At 43.7% G+C, this 22,405-nt stretch overlaps 1 protein-coding gene across 1 annotated transcript in view; it reads right to left on the reverse strand.

Moving 5' to 3' along the window:
• The window catches only part of eif2ak3 (eukaryotic translation initiation factor 2-alpha kinase 3), a 30,016-nt gene that overhangs the window by 3,280 nt on the left and 4,331 nt on the right, over window positions 1–22,405 (reverse strand). Inside the window, exons 2-17 of the mRNA XM_030718928.1 lie at window positions 17,445–17,574; window positions 9,827–10,021; window positions 9,567–9,697; window positions 9,053–9,311; window positions 8,750–8,909; window positions 8,498–8,623; window positions 8,107–8,229; window positions 7,129–7,358; window positions 5,984–6,096; window positions 4,419–4,541; window positions 3,639–3,788; window positions 2,531–3,089; window positions 2,199–2,372; window positions 1,738–1,911; window positions 1,550–1,651; window positions 823–885 (exon numbers count right to left, since the gene is read on the reverse strand). Of these exons, the coding sequence (XP_030574788.1) occupies window positions 823–885; window positions 1,550–1,651; window positions 1,738–1,911; window positions 2,199–2,372; window positions 2,531–3,089; window positions 3,639–3,788; window positions 4,419–4,541; window positions 5,984–6,096; window positions 7,129–7,358; window positions 8,107–8,229; window positions 8,498–8,623; window positions 8,750–8,909; window positions 9,053–9,311; window positions 9,567–9,697; window positions 9,827–10,021; window positions 17,445–17,574 (2,812 nt within the window). The remainder of the gene's footprint in view (window positions 1–822; window positions 886–1,549; window positions 1,652–1,737; window positions 1,912–2,198; window positions 2,373–2,530; window positions 3,090–3,638; window positions 3,789–4,418; window positions 4,542–5,983; window positions 6,097–7,128; window positions 7,359–8,106; window positions 8,230–8,497; window positions 8,624–8,749; window positions 8,910–9,052; window positions 9,312–9,566; window positions 9,698–9,826; window positions 10,022–17,444; window positions 17,575–22,405) is intronic.

Genomic DNA, 22,405 nt, shown 5'->3' on the forward strand with positions numbered 1-22,405 from the left:
ACAGTCGTGCTGCTGTTAACCTTTCAGTGTGTAAGCCAACAGGATTTTCATATTTTACTTTACATTCTCTGAATTTAGAGGCAAAATAACCCAAACGCACCTCCTTTTTTTCCTCAAACTTAATCCTAATTGGATTAGCTCAGCAGGCTGACTCACCAGGTGGATTATGTTGGTGCAGAGAGGTCATTTAAATCTGTGATTGACTTCATTATGGGAACCAGCAGCATCAGAAACCATAGTCCCACATTCATTGTGCATGCACCAGACTTTTTCAGTTATACAATTTTAAACAACAGGTCACATCTTTGGATTCCCGATACTTCATTGATTAATAAGATGTATTTTGGCTGCGTCCTCTTGTTATGATACAAATACATTTCAAGCCAGATGATTGGTATTAATGTGCCTGAATAACATTTCTGGTGTTTAACGGATATTCTGTCTGTGCCAAGAAGGGCATCCAGCGTAAAATCGGCCAAATCAGATATGCAGAGCTGCCCGCTGAGGCGACCCCTTCTGATTAAGAAGGGGTCTTTCATGTGTTTCATGCTTTTGACAGGAAATAAGCTCAGAAATGAGCAAATCAAGAAACAACTTTGGGTTTTGAAAATTAAGCACACTATCTTGAGGAGTTAAAAAAAAAAAAAAAAATCTTAAAACGTTATTGTTGGTGCTGCTGATATTACGACATGGAGCTCAAACTATGAACTGGAGTCCTGCTGGCACCACTTATGGGAAGAAACTTTCCCGTCAGCCTTACATTTCTTGTCTCAGATGCTGTGTATGTATACAGCCACTAGGTGGCGGCAGATAGCAACTGACCTCCTGAACATTGTTTTTGGAGAAAACCTCTGGGAACTGCAGTGCTCTCACTTCTGTCAGCGTCTGGAAGAAAGGATGTAAACACCTGTGAGCGGAGCTGTGCTAATGGCTCACCGGGTCCTTTGTTGCAGAGACAAAGACTCCGCGGCTGATCGCTACAAACAAAACTGACTCTGTATCCCTGCGTGTGAGCGCTAGTGGGAAAAAATAACAGTGACGATGATTAAAAATAATAATAATCAGCAGTTATGAATTCCTGATTCCTCAACACATAATGAAATTGTAGGAGACAGAAAGATAAACGCTAGCTCACACACAGAGTGCCAGCTGGGCTTCTTACTGAAGCCAAAGATGAGATCATTTCATTTAAATCCAAATGATCTGATCATTGAATCATTTCTTACATTTTAAAAAGCTACAGGAGACAAATTTTATTCAGTCCTTCACAGCCACTAAAATTCAGCAAGTATAAATGAGTATTTTCAGCTCAAGATCATTTTTACAATGATGTCGAGGTGTTTAAAAGGATTCAAACACCAAAGCTAAGCCATCTGCAAAGGAACTCAAACAAAACTAAACAGCTAAATACCATCCAAACTGACTATAATAATCCTGTCTTGGCAATTTAAAAAAAAAACTTAATTACAGGGTAATTCATTACTTTTTAAACGCACTTTGTAAGTCAAAGTCAAATCCTGTTTATAAGCCCATGTGTTTGCTGACTCACCCTCACTCTCTCCATCTGAGTCCTGAAAGGATACAGCAGCTCAAACAGGATCAGACCCAGTGAGTAAATGTCCACTTTGTGAGAGTACGAGTTTCCAGAGAGCTGCAAGGACGACAAGGAATTAGTCCCTACCGTGGAATATCAGAGTCCAAGAATTAAAGTTGGATGAATGGATGGTGTTTCCTCACCTGCTCTGGGCTCATGTAGAGCTTGGTGCCGACCTGGCCCGTGTGGCGAGTGAGGAGTGGGGCGGGCGTAAGGGAGCTTGGTTCGTCTTCATCCTCCTCCTGGTCCATCGCCGTCACCAGACCAAAGTCTCCCACTTTCACTACATCGTCCATAGTGAAGAAGATGTTGGAGGGCTGCGGGAGCAGCAGTTACAGGTTACATTACGTGTACCAAACGTGGAACACAAAGAATGACAACAGCATGGAGTGATTTATAAAACTCTGGTTCACATGCTGCTCGTAACACTAACAGTAACACACAAAACTCATCTAGCCAAGTTCTAAGGAAGGATTTCTTCCCTAAAATAAGCTGCAATCAGGAGATTTTTTTTGCTTGTGCTTTATATACCAGATAAATTAGAAGAACTCAGATCTACACATGTAATTTTGCCTTTCGTTACACACAGTGTGTCCATGTTTACCTTGAGGTCCCTGTGCATAAGCCCCTTGCTGTGCAGGAAGTCGACAGCTTCTGCAATCTGCAGGAAGATGTCTAGACACTCGTTGTGCTCCCTCTGCTCCGGCAGACAGCGCTGAGCCATCCAGTCCTTCAGGTTCTCCTTCCGGCAGAGCTGCATCTGGATGTACAGGTAGACCTGGAGACAGGACGAGATGTTTCTGCACATTACAATTTGGCACCGCACTCTAAAATGTAACTGTTATAACACAGCAAATAAAGAATTGAAAAGAACCATACAAAGAAACACGCTGGTTTTACAGCAGCAACCTCTGACTGAGTAAATGATTCCCAAACCTTAGGTGAAGGCTGGACCCGCTGGTTTGGAGGAGTTGTGGGGAGAACCAGGGCGAGTGAGGTTGGCCGAGGAGGAGATGAAGAGGCAGGGTGGACGGATTCTTGTCGTCTGGTGTGTGATGAAGATGAACTGTTCTTCTCAGTCACTGTGCCAGGACTAGCTGGGCCAGACCCAGAGTCTGTGTCTGCGTCAGCGTCTCGATCGCAGCCCGAATCCTCAAACACAATGTCAAAGGAAGAGGAAGTGCAGTCACTGGGACCACGAGGAGGGCACAGCTCGAATGAGTGGGGGGTGTCTGATGCGTCAGGGTCAGCCTGGCTATCCCTCTCAGACATCAGGCTGTCGTGGCCCAGCAGCGGGTGGAAGGATAGGTCACCGTCATCGGTGCCAAAGCCCACAGCACTGCCGGCACTGCTGGAGAACAAGGCCTGCTCATCAGCAGATGCTTCGTGAGCATCTCCTTGAGGCCCGATGACAGGGGACACTGAGCTGGACACTGGCACTTTGACCGACAGCGCCTCCATGTGGTCGAGGAAGCTCATCGGCCAGTCAGTGGTACTGAAAGAGAAAACGGACTGTTTCTCCCAATATTGGTGCAAAAAACAAACAAACAAAGTTCACACAGTTTAACAAATGAAAACAGAAGATAACTGTGTCACTGGTTTCCAGTTTCCTTAAAGTAGAAATGTGTATGATTCATTTTAGCAGTAAAACAGGCCAGTGTCAACAACAGAGAGAAAGGTGTCAGTTTAGAGTTGTAGGGCTCTTTTACATCTTTTGTTGTGTGTGCACACATAACAGCACACAGCACAGCAGTAACATGTGTATCAAGTGCACAGGGACGGGGTTACAATCAATACTTATCTACCAAAGCAATTAAAAGCAGCATACACCAGACATTAAATATTAAATCCTTAATGTTAATATGCCTGTTAATATTTTAACATCGGTGAGTCAAATGAGCCAAGTGATATAAAAATCTGTGGTGTACCACTTGTCAGAAATGCCATTACTTAATGTTATGATTCCAGAGGGGAGGGCTACATTTCTTTGGATGGGTGCACACTGGTCCAGCCAGCTGAGCTACAAAAGGTTCTTCTGGCTCACCTTGCATCTTTCAGCCACCTCTGGTCCATTTCCTCCTGCCAGCCCTCGGGAGGGCTCTCTTGCCAGGCGTTGAAGTAGCGGATAATGCCCGGGTGCTCCAGCTTTGCTAGAGCCTTCACCTCTCGCATCACCTTCTCCCGGGCCAGTTCCCTGAATGACAGAAAAACTGAGCTTTACATTGTTCAGCATTGTTTTTATTGCTATTCCACTGAGCTAACTAATAAGAATAGCAGACCTCAAAACAATTATCCCCTTTCACACGAAGATCAAGCTATAATGCCACTTTTGCCTTTTATGCTGAACCAGACAAACACGGTATAAAACCAACCCAGTGTGCACTTTCAGATAGCGTTTCAGCAATCGGGAATTTGGAGGCATGACATGTAACACACTGTGTCTCAAGTTGCTTGCTGACTCTCCCTCACAGCACCTCTGCTATTCACTAAAAAAGGTGCCACAACTCCGGCTCCACATTCCAGGCGTCTTTTAAACTGAAAGGCACGGCAGGTGCAGTATTCCCGCCTTGAACAGGCTGTGTGAAGGAGACTATTAGAGAGCTGCTGCAGCTAAACATTTAATATCCATGATTGTTAGTATAAATTAAAGTGCACAGATAATATTTGTTCTGAAATGTCAGCTCCCTCTGTATGGTTTTCTGTGTTTAGACAAGTAGGCTGCTGCTTACATAACTCAGTTTAGTAGCTTTAGAGAAAGGAGAGATAAAGGAAGCGCTAATAGCCTCCAACAAGGAAGTCTGGTGCAGCCAGTGAGAGGCGCTACCTATTGGGCAGACGAATTCTTTTGATGGCGTAGTTGCAGTCGTCCACTTTGTTACGGGCTTCAAACACAACGCCAAACCCCCCACGGCCAAGGCACTGCACTGGCTCGAAGTCTGTCAGGTACCTGAGGAGAGACACTTTGGTTATTATTCTGCAAAGAGGAATCACCGTGCTCTAAGTGGTTTAAAAGAGCTGTGTGTGGCCACTGAATTATTATTCTAGATTTCTGAAAGTTTAAAAGACCAAGAAGGAGGCCTATTAAGTTATAAATGGTAATTACCAAAGAGGGAATTGCAACCAGTGTACAGCTTCTGAGCTGGCAGGTATTCAACACAGTGCAAAACAGTGTCCAGGATCTCCATTAATACTGTGTATGGGAAAATTGTTTTGTTTTCACTGGGCCTTGACAGAGTCCACTTTGAAGTCAGCAAAAATACATTCCTACAAACTCAAGAGGAACTTTAAATTATGGCATTTTATGCCTTTCTGGCAGGTTTACTTCCCATTTAATCTAGAAAAGAAAAGACATTATTTGCAGAGGTTTTCAAATGGTGAACATGGTTTTCTTGTAAACTAAAACAACACCTGTCACAGTGTTGCATATTACTTCTGTCTCACAGTTTTATACATTGGACAGTTCCAGTGAGCATCGTTAAAAAGTACTTTTTATGCTAAAAGGACCCAAAAATGACAAAATCATTGTGTTTACTGCTGCGTAAGATACAACCTCACGCCGACCTGTCAAAACATCCCTGCTCAGTTTCCTCAGGGAATTAAAAGGCTGTCTTATTAGGATGTGTGTGGGCACGTGTGATTCAGGCCTTGGTTCCTGAACCCAATCTGCCTCCTAATGATTCTGACTCATGCTTCGCCTCAGCTGCTGCAACAGCCGCCAGTTTTATTTAAGGAAAGTTCTTCGGCAAAAGTAATTTGCATGGATTGCTGCAGCAGCTTTGAAGGAAGGGGAGGGATGGGGGTGTTTGTCATTTTAGGGTGGATCAAAAAAAGAAGAGAATGTGCGAGCGGTGACACAGAGAGGAGAAAAATCTGCAGTTTAATCAGATTTTCACTTGTGTTTGGGTGGGTGCGGCCGCATCATCCGGCTCACAGATGTAAACACGCAAACCCCATCGATCACACTACAGGAGGGCAGTGGCAGCCCATAAATTATGGCTGCTGATCATATTTAGAAATTCTGACAATGTCCTGACAGTGATGTAAAATGACACTCTGACCCTGAGGCAGATGCTACTGTGTAGGGTGGGGTCTGAGGGGACGGACCAAGGCCATTTTCATTTGATGCCAAACAGCTGAGTTACCCAATCATGAACTACTACGATTCATATCTCCCAACTCTGCCTTGTCCTATCAAGGCAGGTTGGAAGACCACTGGTCACCATGGTAACAGAGCTGAATCTGTAGCTACACCTTGAAAAAGTGATACTCGCATCTGACGATCAACTGCGAAGACCACTCCTGGCACACTTGAAGTGTTACGTGAAGTTTTCCTGAGTCACTGCGAATATATTTGACATGGGACATGTTTTGTTTAACGGTGTACATCACCTGGACACATATTCACTGGAACGGGTCTCCATGGCAACTGGCTCTTTGGATTCCACAACTTCAAGGTCAAACTTGCTGTCTGTCTGGCACTGCGTCTCCGACTCTTTCCGTTGCTTTTGGGGACAGGAGGAGGACAGAAAAAAAATTAAAAACATGACTAACAGTTAAAAAAAACAAAACAAAAAAAAAAAACAAGCCTAACTTGTTTGTGGCATGCTGGATAAGAAACACTTTAATAAGACTTATCAGCCACAGGAAACAGAGGGTGGAAATGTATAAAGCAATTTCCTTAAAAAACAAACAAACAGAAAAACTAGTACTACTGTTTCTTGCTTTGAAATAGTCCGTTCAAAGAGCAGTCAGAGATAGCTCGGCTGGGGATTGTCAGTGAGCGGCCATGTTCAGGTTTAAAGAGGTTCAATTGGGTTCAAATCAGGGCTCTGACTGAGCCACTTAAGGACATTCACAGAGTAATCAGCGTTATCGTGACAGTGCGTTTGGGGTCTTTGCTTTATCTAAGGGTGAATCTCAAAACCAGCATGAGGTCCTGAGTGAAGTGAAAAAAGTTTGTTTGTTTTTTTTTAATTGAAGGTATCACTGTACTTTGTTCAGTTGCCGTCTAAATTGACCAGTCTTCATGTCATTTCCACTGAAAAAAAACCCTTAGAGCATGTTACTGCTACCACTGGTTTCCCCTGCTGTGATAATGTTGGTGCACGGTGCAAATTATTATTATTATTATTTATTTTTATTTATTTTTTAATCAAGGCCCTTTACCCGCATTGCTTTTTTTTTTTTTTAAATTGTGCTCTTGGGAACCTTTAACCCAGCAGAAATTGGATCGCAGCCTTTCCCTGATCTGTCACAGTCCTGTCCCTTCAAACCCATGACTGGGTTTTTGCATTTGGGGACCTTATCAGGAAGGCGTGGATGGATGTTTCCTGATGAAGACTTTAATTAAATAATTTAACTTCAACTTCAACCACAATCATAATCATAATGTTAATGAATATATACCATATCTGACAGTTATACTTCACACTAGCTGAAATGTATGAAATCACACAAACATTATATAACAAACACAACCACCAGTAACTGCTGTCATGTGGCATTAATGCTGAAGGCTGCATATAGAGTCTTACCCTCACATAGGCCACAGGAGCAGGGGGGTGGAAAAACTTGCGTACAATGTAGGTGGTGGTGGCAATGCAGAAGATGATGGTGCCAAGAATCTCCTTCCACCAGGGCAGCAGCAGCACAGGATCCTTTCTCCGGCGATTGTCACCTCCCGCCCCATTTCCCTTTATCAGACTTACGGCACTCTCACGTTTCTCTCGGTAACGCTTGCTGTAGGGGAAGTAGTAGCCATTGTCTACAGCAAGAAGAAGCAGAAATCTCTCCGTAAGGGTCAAGTCATTTTAATCCTAACAGCGTGTGGGGTGTAACAGGGGACAGAACAGATGCGCAGCAGTGTCTAACAGAGCTCTGCTGGCCTCTTGTTTTTAATGCAGTTGGGCTGTAGCTGTGTAAAACATGTCAGGGATGTGTGGGAGAAGCTGTAAAAGACTGACTTTGCTCACTGTTCGCACCACCTTGTTGCTCTGTGTGTGTGTGTGTGTGTGTGTGTGTGTGTGTGTGTGTGTGTGTGTGTGTGTGTGTACACACGTGTTAGAGAGGGGAAGCTGCAGCTCCACCATAACTTAAATCACTGATGACAGTGTCATCCTTGCTGCTGTACGCTGTGCTTGTGCATGTTTTATTCGCACACATGCTTGTAAATACAATTCGTCCAAGTCTATTTTAGTGATAAACGCAGGTGAAATGCTCACAGTATCGAGCCTTGCACGTCACCATCATAAGCTCATTCTCTTAGCAGCCTCGTGCACTTCCTTTGATAATCAGTGTTTTAGCTACAAAGTTAAAATTCTGACTGCAAGAAAAAAAAAAAAAAGGGATACACTTCAGGTGGTTTGTGCTACAGGTGAACAAGTGACCGATTGGTGGAAACAGTGACCAATCAGCTGGCCCGACACACTCTCTCTCTTACTGGCCATTGGTTACATCAAACCATATATACAATATATGCAATTTACATTTAAAGTGCACGATTAAGCTCTTACCATATGGATACTGCAGGATGGACAAGGCTCCGTTGCTGTATTCGTCGTGGGAGAACTTGTCATTATTCAGACACTTGTCAAATTCATCAGAGCCGACCAGAGCTGGTGTCCGAGATGGAGAATCTGCACCAAGGACAAGATGAATAACTTCTCAAATCTCACAAGAAACACTGATCAATATGGAATTTAAGGTCTTACACGATGAAGAATGAAGGGCAAAGCTTGGGGCCACAGGGAATATGGTGATAGACTACGCCTATATGACTTCAAACACTTCTTAGAACACAGTTTAACTTTGTGTTCTTTGGTCGTTTTTGGCTCTGCATACAATCACGAGTTTAGTGCCTTTGGTGTTAAGACAGCACCTCATAAATAATAAGTGCAAACTTACGTATTAGAGGCTTCCATTTGACAGTGGGTAGTGGAATTATATCCTTCTCTGAAGCAATGGCTTTGGAGGGGAATTTTTCACTGATTTTTACTGATGATTGGAGGTACAGCTGCCCCTGAAACATCCCTGAAAAACCAAGGGTAACAGAATTATTTATGCACTACAATCACTGCATGACAATAGTGGACCTGAACACCAGAACCAAGCGTAAGTATGTGGTGTGTTTAAATATGCCGATGTATGAGAAGTTACCTAGGTAAACACTGGACTCTGCAGCTCCCTGCGCTGGATCGCCCTCTTCCTCATCTTCATCGGTTTCGGACTGGCTGCTGTAGGCCGTGTCGTCAAACAGGCTGATTGGCGTAACTTTACCGCCACCCACCAGCCAAGCTGAGGCAATAGGAGTGCAGAACTACACAACACATGTGGTACAAAATGAGTGGCTATACTTTAATGAGCTACACGGTGAGAGGCATGAAGCACTGAATTTGATTAAAGCACTAAAACTCGCCAAGTAAGAGACCAGCGGATTTTATTTTTTTTTTAGCATCTAACCTGATGTTCCCAGACCAGCTGTCCATCAGGCCCAGTGCTGAAAGCCATGACCTTCCAATCAGGAACAGACACTTTGATAACTAGGTCCAAATGTTGGTTTTGGTTCTTGGTCTGCTGTTTCTCCGTTGGTTCATCAGTGATGACCCGCTGACTTGCCTTCCAGCTGTCACCATTTGCCATTTTGCCCTCCAGGAAGTTCATTGCAGACTGCATCTCCGGAACAAGTTTCAGCTCAAAGTTTCCAACACTGAAGTTCCACCTTGTACAAATAGCAATGACACACAGTTAAAAAAAAAAAATCCCTGCCTCGTAACTTCAGCTACTGATCCCTTACTTCTAATATTATAGATCCCAGACATCAACACTATTAGAAGATAATGTTAATGTTATTCACTGCTGCTCCAGATATAAATTATTAACCAAAATTGTTAAAAAACCAACTGACAGAAAGTCAGTAGCTGCTTCATGATTTGGGCTGACTGACAACAATAGACCGCTTGATTATAAAACTCACTTCTCCATCCCTGATCGAGGCCTGATGGCTCGCACAGTCTTCTGAGTCCTCTGCAGCAGGAGCACATCTTCACTCTCCACCTCATCCTCCCCCCAGCGACTGCAGCCCCCCGCAGAGCAGATGTACCGAAGCTGAGGAAAGCAACAGGGGGGGAAATTACAAAGACGGTTATCCCACCGTGCCAGGCTGGTTAGTATGCTAATAAATTTAACATGTGTTAACCTATCCTATAACGTTGTACTTGAAATTGTTTCACAGACCTTGCCACTGTAGGCCCCCAGGCCATAGGTGGTAAGGGATTTGCCCCCGACCAGGACTGTGTCCTCTCCAATGCGATATGATGATTCCAGCAGGGACTCAACACTGAAAGGCACTGCCTCCATACTCTCCCCGTCCCGGTTCCACTGAAACAAGGCACCATCCAGGGACGGTATTACCATCTTATTGCCAAAGACCTGCAGAAAAGGAGAGAGTCGGGTCGGTTTTGGTTCTAGAAGCAAATTGGTGTAAATAAAACAGAAAGGAACCTAATCGAAAATAGAAAAGCTTTGGTGATTACTGATATATTTTTTAATCAAACTATAACACACACACAAAAACAAATGTTTGTTCTTATTACTTTATGAATTTTTTTGGTCTGATGCAATTTCCTTTATTACACATGGGTGTTTTAAACTTGCACAGTATTTCTTTTCTCCCAGCTCAAACAGACAATCCCTAAAAAAAAAAAAAAAAAAAAAAAAAAACACAAAAACACTTGCTACACAGACACTGCTGGCCGACACACACCCACCCACACAGTAGCGGCTTCAGCCCCCACACGCTTGGACTCGATCCACAGACGTAGAACCATTATGCAACTAAAAGCCTAAGTAATTAACTTGAATCTTTATAAGTGTGCTACCCTCAGTGCGTTTGTGTGCTATGAGGTGCTGTAGAGGGGCAGCAAGGATGACATCATTGGCAAAACCCTGACCTTAATCCTGATTTAACCTCCACAGCTTAAGCTTGTCAAAAGAGAAAAAAGAAAGAAAAAAAAATGAAGGTATTTTTCTTCCGATGTCCAACTTGTGACTCACTTCTATTAACAAACTGATCAGTGACATAACTGCAGTTTTGGGTCCAATTAAAGACTCACTGCCTTGCTGATGCTAATCAGGTGCTACTGGGGTCAAAACTACAACCAGTCAGTCAGTTGCCTTGCTTTGGGAATCCTATCAGACTCTAAAAAGTCGGAGCTTTATGGCGGATTAAGAAAAATGCCAGGATGGAGCAATGTGTGGCAGTTTGATTTATTAGAGAGCAGAGCCAGGAGAAGCAGTGATGTCATCTTTTTTTTTTTTTTTTTTTTTTAGAGGGAGGGGTTGGTTTAGACACAAGACGGGGATAAATTTAGCAAGTGAAAGGAGGAAGGGTTAGCAATCTGACCATCACATCACACCACACCGGTATTACTGAGGGGGTGCAAAGAGGTTTACAGCAGAGGGGGAAATAATGTAGCTGTGGATGAGTCATCCTGCTCCTGATGCTTTAATCCATCTCTCTGATCCGGCCCCGTGTTCTTACACCAGTTAGCCCTATCTCAGCTGTCAGTGTCCTCTACGTTAGAAACACGGTCCTGATTTCTACACCGATCCGGCTGATGCTCGTCCTACAAAACACAAGCTCAGCAAATAAGTGACAAACGCACAAGTTACGTGGTTCACGTATGAGTTCGCACTTCTCTCAGAAAACCTTCTTGTAAATAACTTAAAATTAAAAGCGATTCAGCATATTTTTTTCCTTCAATATTACAGTCAATTTAGCTTTAAAGATCCAGCAGGGATGCCTAATAATTTGTTATAAATTTAATGATTTTTTTTTATAACTAACATAAAACTCATTACATCTCAACTCAGCATCATTTTAGGCAGTCTATCAGGCGTTTCGTGACACACAAGATGATTTGCTTTGGCAACTGTCAACTCGTGAAGCGGCCTGTTTACATGGCAGTCAAAAAGAGTGGCACTGAAGTCTAGCAGTTAAACGGCTCAGAGGGGATGATGCTTAGATGGCTTATTAAGGTATTTACAGCTAAGGGACTTTGTTAACACTTCTCTTTTTACTGTCTGGGTATGCTGCCTGATCCTTCTGTTTCAAATTGTACATTTTAATGTCATATGTCATTGTTTAAATATATTTTCATTATTTGATTTGGAAAAAACATGAGATTTAGATGGACGCGTGATGTAGATAAGGGAAGCTTCCTACAAACCAACTGGCAGAGTTACAAATTGTTCGCGTTTTTGGCAACGGACCTGCATAACATTATCAGATAAATGGCATTACTCACCACTCAGCAGACCTCGATATATATTTGTTAGGAAAATTTGCCAATTAAAATCTAAGCCATAAGGCTCACTGAAATCTCGCTATAACTGAAAATATGTTTATTAAAACAGAAGTGTGTATCTCCACCAGTTGGAATAAGAATATTCAAAAAGTTAAAAATGGTTTGCAGATGGGGAAAATATTTTTTATCGGCTGTGCCAGCCCTTACTCGATTATATGAGCCCCCTTCCATCAAAGCAAATTATGAAGATATCCTTGGATGTTGATGAATTGTTTAAGATCAACATCCCACCTCCCCAATCGGTTTTGTTTCCGTGTCTTTGTCTGCTGTGTCTTTACCATGGTCTTTGTTTTTCGAGAGAATCCCGTTATCAGTCATATTTTTTTGTTGCATCTTGAACACAAAAGCTAAACTGCTGGTTTATTAAAAATAACAAGGGCTTAGATTTAACACGTTTAATTTGTGGGGTGTGATAAAATATTCAAAAGAATCTAGCTTAAAAAAAAAAAGAGAGAATACTCAGTGATTTAAAAAAACTGACTTCTCAGCACAAATGTTTTCCCTCTCTTTGTGCCTCATTTACTATGAATTTTAAAGGCCTATTAATCTTTAAAGAGCTATAAGTCAGATTCATTCAAGAAAAATATGCACTGTTACTGTGAGAAGAGAGCCATTCATTTATTTAAGATACTCATCTGCTGGCTAAAAGGAACATCCACAGCATGCCTTCAGTGTGCAAGCTCAGATTATAGTTATCACTGCTTCTTTATATAACCACTTCTTTATGAAGGCATTCATCTCAATGTGCGTGATTATTTGATGTCACTGATCATACCATCATATTCCACCCTTGGGGTATGGGGGGTAGGGGGGTTTAAAGGGAGTGTGGGGAGTCGTGATGTGCGCAGTTGTTTGTGTGTGCAAGTCACTGCCTACGCTCCAGTGAGCCTGTCACACAGTGTCACCTCTTAGCCACCACTAATATGCCATATTTGGTCCACAAGGCTACCGCTCCACTTAAAGGTAGCGGACCGATTCAGAGAAACAGTAACACTGAGGGGGGGGGTCGGAATAAAAAACGCAAAGCAAAACAATCAAAACTAAATCGGAGCAGCTGGAAGGAGGCTCCAGAAGATTTATTGTTTGTCCGAATCCGAGTATTTGTCCCTGTGTTGTAATCAATCAAATTCTCCCATCGTCCATTCATTCACACTGCATGCCAGCAGAATGTGTGTGTGTGTACTGGAGTGAGCATGTGTATTGTCTATTATGTGATGACATCATCTCTGGTCTGAGGCATTACCTCACCTCCCTAATCACCCAACCTCCTCTTCTTCATTCCTTTGGCCCCACCCCTCCTGTGTGAGTCACTCCACATTGGCACCGACTCCACCAGCCAACCTACCCCCAACTGCACACATACACACCCTTGAACCCCCTCTAAGCTCGGGGGCAACTTTTCTTTTTGAAGTGATGGCTCCTTTTTTTGCAGACAATGCTGTTTGTGGCTCTGTCCCTCATTTTATTACTTAAAAAAAAAAATTCACTGACACTCTGCAGGATGCAGCAGGCGACTGGCTGTTTCCGGCCCGGCATGTGGAGGCAAGCCAATAGCATGGCAGGAGACCCCCCCTCCCCAGTCTCTGATCACCAAGCAGAGTGGTTTATCAGGCACCCAGTAAGCACCAGTGAAATTGTTGCTTAGTGCTCAGCAAGCAGGTGAGGTGAGGGTGGGGGGGTGGAGGTTGGAGGAGCCACTGGCAATGCTTCCCACCTGACTTTGCCCCCCCCCCCCCCAGTAAGCACACAGAGACAGGCATGGGAAGTTACTGAGGGCAGCGAGGGTAAGCCTGGATTTAAACTTACATAAAGTACATGAGAAAAAAAAAATGACAACACACAAAAAACAGCCCACACTCTGCAGATCATAACAAGTGACGTCACATCACAGCAAGTCACCGAGTTCAGAGTTGACAGGCATCTTTCCTCGTTCCGCTCTGTCAGCCAAATGAAAGCCAACAGGTGAAAAAAAAAAAAAAAAAACACAACACACACATGCACACACACAGTCAGCATGCTCTGTCACAACAGAAGCACACTGGAGGATGACAGGAGGATGTTACATGTGCGCACGTCTATGAATTTCATGACACTTCCTATGAAATCTAACACAACATATTGTTGCAGTGACTATTTTTTACTCCAAGTACTTTTAATTCTTTATATTTAGATAAATTTGGATACATTTGTGAGACTAAAAGCCTTTGTAACTGTTGCTTGCTACAAAATAAATTAAAACAAAATTTAACAAAACCTGTTAAACCAAATGAACAGCACAAGGTAACAAACTGATGTCACAGTTAGAATAAATAAAATGTATTTATTTATTTATATACGTAATTTTTTTGGCTCATCTGCCTTCACACGCATATGAACTTGAGTCTCATCTCATTCTTAATCCAAAGGCTTTATTATAATGCTGGCCCACCCTTTGCAGCAGTAACAGCTTCAACTCTTCTGGGAAGGCTTTCCACAAGGTTTAGGAGTGTTTATGGGAATTTTTGACTATTCTTCATTTGTGAGGTCAGACACTGACATTGGATGAGAAGGCCTAGCTCACAGTTTCTGCTCTAATTCATCCCAAAGGTGTTCTATCAGGTTGCTGTCAGGACTTTGTGCAGGCCAGTCAAGGTCTTCCACACCAAACTCACTCATCCATGTGTTTATGGTCCTGCTTTGTGCACTGGTGCGCAGTCATGTTGGAACAGGAAGGGGCCATCCCCAAACTGTTCCCATAAAGTTGGGAGCATGAAATTGTCCAAAGCGTCTTGGTATGCTGAAGCATTAAGAGTTCCTTCCACTGGAACTAAGGGGCCGAGCCCAACTCCTGAAAGACACCCCCACACCATAATCCCCCCCTCCACCAAACTTTACACTTGGCACAATACAGTCAGACAAGTACCGTTCTCCTGGCAAACCTCTAAACCCAGACTCACCCATCAGATTGGCAGATGGAGAAGTGTGATTGGTCACTCCAGAGAACACGTCTCCACTGCTCTAGAGTTCAGTGGCAGCATGCTTTACACCACTGCGTCTGATGCTTTGCATTGAGCTTGGTGATGTAAGGCTTGGATGCAGCTGCTCGGCCATGGAAACCCATTCATGAAGCTCTCTACTCACTGTTCTTGAGCTGATCTGAAGACCACATGAAGTTTGGAGGTCTGTAGTGACTGACTGCAGAAAGTTGGTGACCTCTGCGCTCTATGCACCTCAGCATCCGCCGATCCCACTCTGTGATTTCATGTGGCCTACTACTTCATGGCTGAGCTGCTGTCGTTCCCAATCGCTGCCACTTTGTTATAATACCACTAACAGTTGACTGTGTGGAAATTTCATGACTGGACTTGTTGCACAGGTATCATCCTATCACGGTACCACGCTGGAATTCACTGAGCTCCTGAGAGCGACCCATTCTTTCACTAATGTTTGTAGAAGCAGTCTGCATGCCTAGGTGCTTGGTTTATACACCTGTGGCCATGGAAGTGACTGGAACACCTGTACTAATCAGAAGGTTGGTGGTTCGATTCCTGGCTGCTCCAGGCTGCATACCAAGATACTGAACTCCAAGTTGCTCTCTGATGCAACTGTCGGACTGTGTGTGAATTTTAGATAGTAAGCTGTAGAAGGACGTGCCTGTGTGAATGGGTAAATGTAGATGTGCTGTATAAAGCGCTTTGAGTGCTCAGCTAGAGTAGAAAAGCGCTGTATTAGTTCATTTACCATATTATAGAATCTGTATTTAACAGCCTTTTTTGCAGTTGTCATGATGATTATTTGATAGGACTCAGAATTAACTAGTAACTTATTTATATCAGTTGGAGGTTTAATCCAGTAAGTTCATGACTCTCCTCAGCACGGAGAGAACTGTACATGATATCTGGTAATTTAGCATAATGTGGAGCAGCATCATATTAAAGATTTAAAATTTAGAATCTGATGATGTCCATGGTGAGGCTATCCTATGCTCGTATGATCTCTACTGTACATACTATGTGTGCTTCACACAATCTCCAGAGGTTCTCCACACTTCTAAGAATCCCAGATAAAAATGGTAATGAATTTTTATGTATTTTCTAAATCTCAAGTTTTAATTGCATTCCCACAAGAAGCACAAGTCTCAAGTCTTCTTTTAAACGCAACCGAGCATTACAGCAGCTGATTTCAATGATTAGTTTCCGTCTTCTAATTGGAGCTTTACTAAATCAGTGAACTCAGCAGCTGTAGTTTTTAAGCTGGGGAGAAAAAAAAAATGCCATTCAGACTTTTCAGGCTGAATGGCATACACACTTGAGAATCACTGCAGCCTCTATTACAGAAGGTTCTTAAATATTTGAATGAAATTCTACCTCTGTGCGTAACCCTGAATTGCTATTTTGGGACTGCAACTGCTCATTTTTCACCTTCATTTTATACACACTGAAATATTTTTCTTTTGCACTGAGTGCATATTGCTTTTATTTCAGTCGTATTTCCCCCATCAGCTGATTTATATATTTGCATTACCCACTCCAGATTCAAAGCCATCTCTAGGAAACAAATTGCAGCCCGACTCTGGGCTTCTGGAAAAACAGTATTTCAGAAATGTATCAAATTTAATGAACTGCATCTAGATTGCTCTTTTATTGTTACCTCAGTAATGAAGCAGACAGAGAGCTCCTTACATCCAAACATGTCTTACCAGTACCAGCAGACTAACATTAGACTGATCTCAGCAGCCACCCAGACCCTTGTTAGTATCAGAGGCTTTTTCCCTGAGGCAAAACTCTCACAGAGAGCGAGTCCACATCAAAGTGAACCATGAGCATGTTTCTAGCATGCAACGCGGAGAGCAACACTCTAGTCTCGCTCTGGGCTACACTTCACTTTCAGCATGTCTGTGTGGGCGGTTTAAGCTTCAGTATACATGTACAGGCGAGGGTCTTGCTGTGCTTGTATGTGTAAACTACTACAGTCAACAAAGAGGCTAATCCTCCAGGCGAAGCAGCTACTCTCAGATTTATGTGGGGGTGGGAAGTATGTCTGGTGCCTATTGTGTTGTGTGTACATATGAAATATATGTAAGCAAAAGCAACCCTTGGTTGACAGTTCAAAGTGCACTGAGTTCAATTACTGGTCTTGGAGTCTGCAGAGAGAGAGAGAGAGCCAGGAGGGACAGTGTTTGTTTTGAGGAAGACAGAGAGATGAGACTGCATCCTTAACCTCCCTCTGACATGTAAAGATGGCGGAAATCATTTTCTAGTAGATATTAATCATACAAACAAAGCAGTTTTAACCTGCGTAAGTGGCTTAAGTTGACCTTTGTTTATCCCTTACGGCTGGTCTTCATCTCAAAGAAGGTCTGCTATTTAAATTTTAATTCACACGCTGGCACTTATTAGTACTGTCTGCATTTTACATACTTGTTTTCCTTGTGTTTAAATGAGGTAAGTTCCCCCCAATTTTCCACAGAAATGAAAACAACAAAAACAAAAATGACACCAACTTACCTCAGGTTTGCTGAGGCTGGAGGACACCAAGCACCCTGAGCCAACATCTAGGTCCCACTGCTTCCTGCCCTGGTTGTGAGGATCCAGAGCAGAGATCCGCCCATCCAGGGTACTGATGATTACAAGAGACCTGTGGATAGAACATACATGTACTTTCAAATACTCTCCAAATGATATATATAGATAGACTCTCACTACACATCAACATACTGGCATGGATATACCATTGCTGAAAAGACTGCTTAACACTTGTCTGTGCACTCATACACACTCTGCAAGCTCATTTTAAATAAAAAAAAAACAAACTATTAAAGTCAATGTTGTCCTTTAATGCCATCTTATCAGTGGGGGGTTTTATTCCAACGCCATCACAGACAAGACACTAAAGGGCAAACTGTTGAGGGGTGCCTTCTTTTTTCTAGTCTGCACTTGTTTAGCAGTCAAGGTGACCTTCAACAGCAGCTAACAGCACATCTGTGCAATGACAGACCCCATTGTCTTAGTTTGGGGGGGGGGGGCAGCATATTGACTACAGAGGATGACCAACCATATGTCCCATGCACAGTGCAACTGCATGAAACCCTGGATTGTCAGCTGACAGTGAAGCCTGTTTTGGTTTATCACATCTATCAAAGTGGGTCAAAAGGGCTGAAGATTTTCACCAATATGAGAAAACATTTTCAAACATATTGTAATAAAATTTTAATCCCTCCCGTTCAGTTCTGTAGCTATACCAAATAGTTTATTTTTTTTATTCCCCTTTAAGTGCCAACACAGCAATATTTAACTTCTCTCTCTTTTCTAGTAACAGTGCGACTGAAATAATATTGAGACATCCAGCCCCACCCTCGACCCAGTTCTTAGGGCATCTGCCGCATTGGCTGTCAATCATGTCCAGAGCTCCGGCGGGGGCTACATCGCAGCTATTGATTTGTATCTGTCTAGAGGAGCTGCTGTCAGCTGGGCATTTAGCTTTATTTAACTGGTGAGGGTCTGCTGAGTACACATGCAGTTTCTGAGAGCCCACTGCTTTCACATCCATGCAGCTGGGACCCAGGCAGCTTCCCTCTGTTGGCCACTGGAGCACGTGGGATTTCAACCATCTCCCTCAAGGGGCAACTAGACAGAAGTTGCTGAGAGAAACTAGCAAATACAGTATTACATGTGTTCACTTTCCCACCTTGCGCTGTCACATCCTATTTGTTGCATTTACATGCACAATGACAGATAGCAACTAAGCTGAGTACATTTAATAACAGCATCACCCACTCCATCCATCACTTAGACTGCAAATGACAGGCCATAATGCCTTATTGATTTCTGCTATCGAACAGTATTTAGTCATGAAGGAGAAGGAGCATGTTCAAGGATGTTAAAGCCTTTGGACAACTAACAAATTGATTGTTTCTGAGAGTGCAAATCAATGTTAGGAAGGTTTCTCTTCTGTTACACTGCAGTCACTGACACAATAACAAGGAGTTGCATTCGCTGCTGTGGAACAGTTAGCTCTTTCAGCTCAAGTGGAGCTGCAAGTTTGCATAAAAATGCAAATAAGATCACTTAACAGTAATGGACCATGTGTCTTTCAGCCCCATCAAAGCCAAGATTATCTCACCAAATCTGCTCCTAGCATTATCAGCCTCGCCACTAGCACTGAAGTGTAGAGTACTAAGAAAAACATTGTTTTTTTTTTCCCCCCTCCCAGCCACCAATAAAAACAGAGCGCTAAAGCCTGCTCTCACTCTCTCAATTGGCTGTGAGACCCTGCCAAAAATATTTGGCTGATTGGCTGTTGCTAAGCAGTCGGCTCTCTGAGAGGGTGGAAGCTTTAGGCGGCCTTCGCTCGGCCAGACACCCCCACCCCACCAAGTCATGCTGTGAATGTAGAAGTGATGAAGAAGTCACTCAAAGCATCAAGTTCAACTTCAGAGATAGAAAGAGGGTAAGCAAGAGATAAGAATTTCTCTCTGCAGGGGAGATCAAAGGCTTTTGTGGACTCTTTGTACTCCAGATAAAGAATAAGATGGAGCAGAGTTGAGATGAGGGTGGGGGTAGGCACTTAATTTTACAACTTAGGTACCAGGATGGAGATGGAGAAAACGAGCTGTGGGGGAGGGAGGGGGGAGCAGCTACAAAAATAGCACTTAACCAAAAACTCAAAAACAAGCGGCACAAAACAAATAGCCCTACTGTATCATTTAGCGCTCAAGGCAATTTATTTTCCACGTCTGAGCCCTGAGACGCTGCAGCTCTGCTCATCACCAAAGGGATAACATGTAGCCTGTGGGGCCGCTGCTGCCAAGTGTGACAGACGCAGGCGGTGGAGACACTAAAGATGATGTTTTGAATGGAGACTGAAAAAGGAGAAAGAGGGAGAGTGTAGTGAGGCTGCCAACACACCGAGGTTTGTTAGCATCCTCGCCTGTAATGCTGTCAAAATTGTCATAATAGTCCCGACTGCTTCTTCAATCGCAGAGCGTATGGCGGAGCAGGGAGCCAATTAGCCTCGCTCTCACCAGACTCTACTCCTCAGAGACGCTCAGCCTCAGTCTGCACACACCGGCAAAACTGAGCTGCTGGTAAACACACTCCATTGAAAGAAACAACCAGGATGTTTACACAGGCTGAGTCTCCAAGGAGCGGGAGCCGCCGAGCCGGGCCAATCCTAGCATCCTGCCGCACCCCAGCAGCCAATGCGGGTGCTAGTTTTCTCCTAGCTTAGCCAATGGGTGGGGAGCTCCGCAGACTCTGAGCCAATGGCGAGGCGTGACTGCCTGTAACCATGCAACAGCAAGCAGCCCGGATTGTGGAGTTCTGCTGCCGCGCTGCTGCCACTCAGCCGAACTCGCAGCTTGCGAGAGGCAGAGCAAAAATAAGAGAGCATGGGGAGCACGTGGGGAGAAAGTTATGGATGCAGCTCTGAGTCGGCCGCACCCAATAACACCAGCTGCACCAGCAGAAGGAAAAAAACAAAAAAAAAACGGGTCATGTGCATTCCTTTAAGCAGTGCACTGTCTGATAGGCAATGCCACCAAGGTTTTAAATATAACATTAAATATCAGCACAGCAATGCAAGCAGAGCTGGCCGGTTAAACAGACAACAACCTCCATTTTTAGGGTGTCACACGTGTGTGCTTGACATGACATCAAAATGCCACTAAGCCTAAAGTGACACCATTCATTATAGGTGACATAATACCAATACTTAATCACAGCTTAATGTAATGTGAAGGTTTACATAACTGTCCTCTGAACCTGCTAACGTGCGATCATTTTTTTATGTCTTTGTCCCGGCAGGAGAAGCATTTAGTGGCCTCAAGTGGAAGACCTGTGGTGAATCGACCATACATGCAACTGTGAGTGCAGCACAGAGAGCAAAGGGTGTGGTTTAAAAAAAAAAAAACTTCTAGTACTAGGATGAAAACACACACACACACACCGTTTGAAAGTGTTGCCATCTCTCCCTCTCTCTCCTTTTCTTTCCCGCATAAGTGCGCTCTTCTCTCCAACCTCACACGTGGTAAAATATAAACTCTATGGCGCCACGCTCCTGCTGGCTGATTGGCTGTGATGCAGCTCTGATCCTGGGATGTGATTCGTTGTTGCTAAGCAGTGAGGAGCCGTTGAGAGTGAAAACAAGACAGCGTGGTCCTGCTAACTACCAGCCAACTCGGAGTTTTCATCCTCTCCTCCCTCCTTTCCTCACTCTCTTTCTCTCTGAGTTTCGCACCTTTTTGCCTCTGCCCCACCCATACTGCAGTGCTGCACGACGGGGTCCTGACGACTTACCAAAATAGCCACTGACCTAATAAATTCACTCATTCTGATAATCATATTCAAAACCAGCACTGTTAAGCAGTCACACTGGCAAAGAAGTGTTTACAATTTCTAGCTCTGCACATGTGAGCATCTTGTTAGGCGAGTCATAGTCTCTTCAATAATCTCGTAATTATTGAAGAGACAGTGATCATCAAGTGGAGAGACAATCAGGAAGTCAGCCACAAAGACACTAAAGGTCAGCATTAAAATACAGTTTAAAAAGGGCCAGACGGGACCAGAACAACGTGGTTACATAAGGAGCAGACAATGAGGATAAAACAGGTTAAAAGATATTATATAAGCTTGTTTAAAGCCATGGTGAGTTTGGTAAGTGCAGTTATATATTCAGACCTCCCCGCTGTAAAACAAGTGCTGAGTTTACAGAACCGAGTTTAAAGTGTTCAATTAAAGCTTCTCTGATGGAGTTCAATCATCTTCATCGTGACCTGTTATTTTGGGGACAGTGTCTATTATTAAAACACACTCAGGATCTCCGTGGTTACACAGAGCAGACTTAAAAAAAACAATGTGTGAGAAAAAAAAAAAAAAAAATCTTGACTTCATCCTTTACCTAACTATAGCCAGACCCATGCAGTCAACTCAAATTCTGGGGACTAGCCCATCTCTACAACGCAATTGGCCGCCAAGTCACCCAGCTTGGCCGATTGGCTGTTGCTAAGCAGTAGGCTGGTGGGAGCCTGCCTGCGAGCACGGCGGCCCAGAAGAGCTGTTGCAGCTCACAGGGCCCTGAGGGGGGGCAGTGGGGGTGGTGGTGGTACAGTTGGCAGAGGGAGGGCGGCAGTAGGGGAGCACGTTCAAACAAAGCTGCTGTCCTCTCACCTCCAAGTGCTCCCTAAGGTGCTGGAGGGCCCCATGGAGCACTTGCTGGCGGAGGCTTCAAGCCTGGCAGGGCTGTCACGTACATGGTTCTCACACACACACACACACACACACACACATTAAAGGGTTAAAACCATATATGCGCACACATATACATGCACCGAGACAGACGTAAACACCAAGTCTCCAGAGCGTCGTTTGTAACAAAGATGAAAGCGTTAAAGGTGAGGCGACAGCCGACACAACAGCAGACTCGTCACAAATTGAAGGCCGGATCAAAGCAAACATCTACAATATTTATA

Source organism: Archocentrus centrarchus, chromosome 22, assembly GCF_007364275.1.
Source record: "Archocentrus centrarchus isolate MPI-CPG fArcCen1 chromosome 22, fArcCen1, whole genome shotgun sequence".
In the NCBI taxonomy this organism is placed as follows: Eukaryota; Metazoa; Chordata; class Actinopteri; order Cichliformes; family Cichlidae; genus Archocentrus; species Archocentrus centrarchus.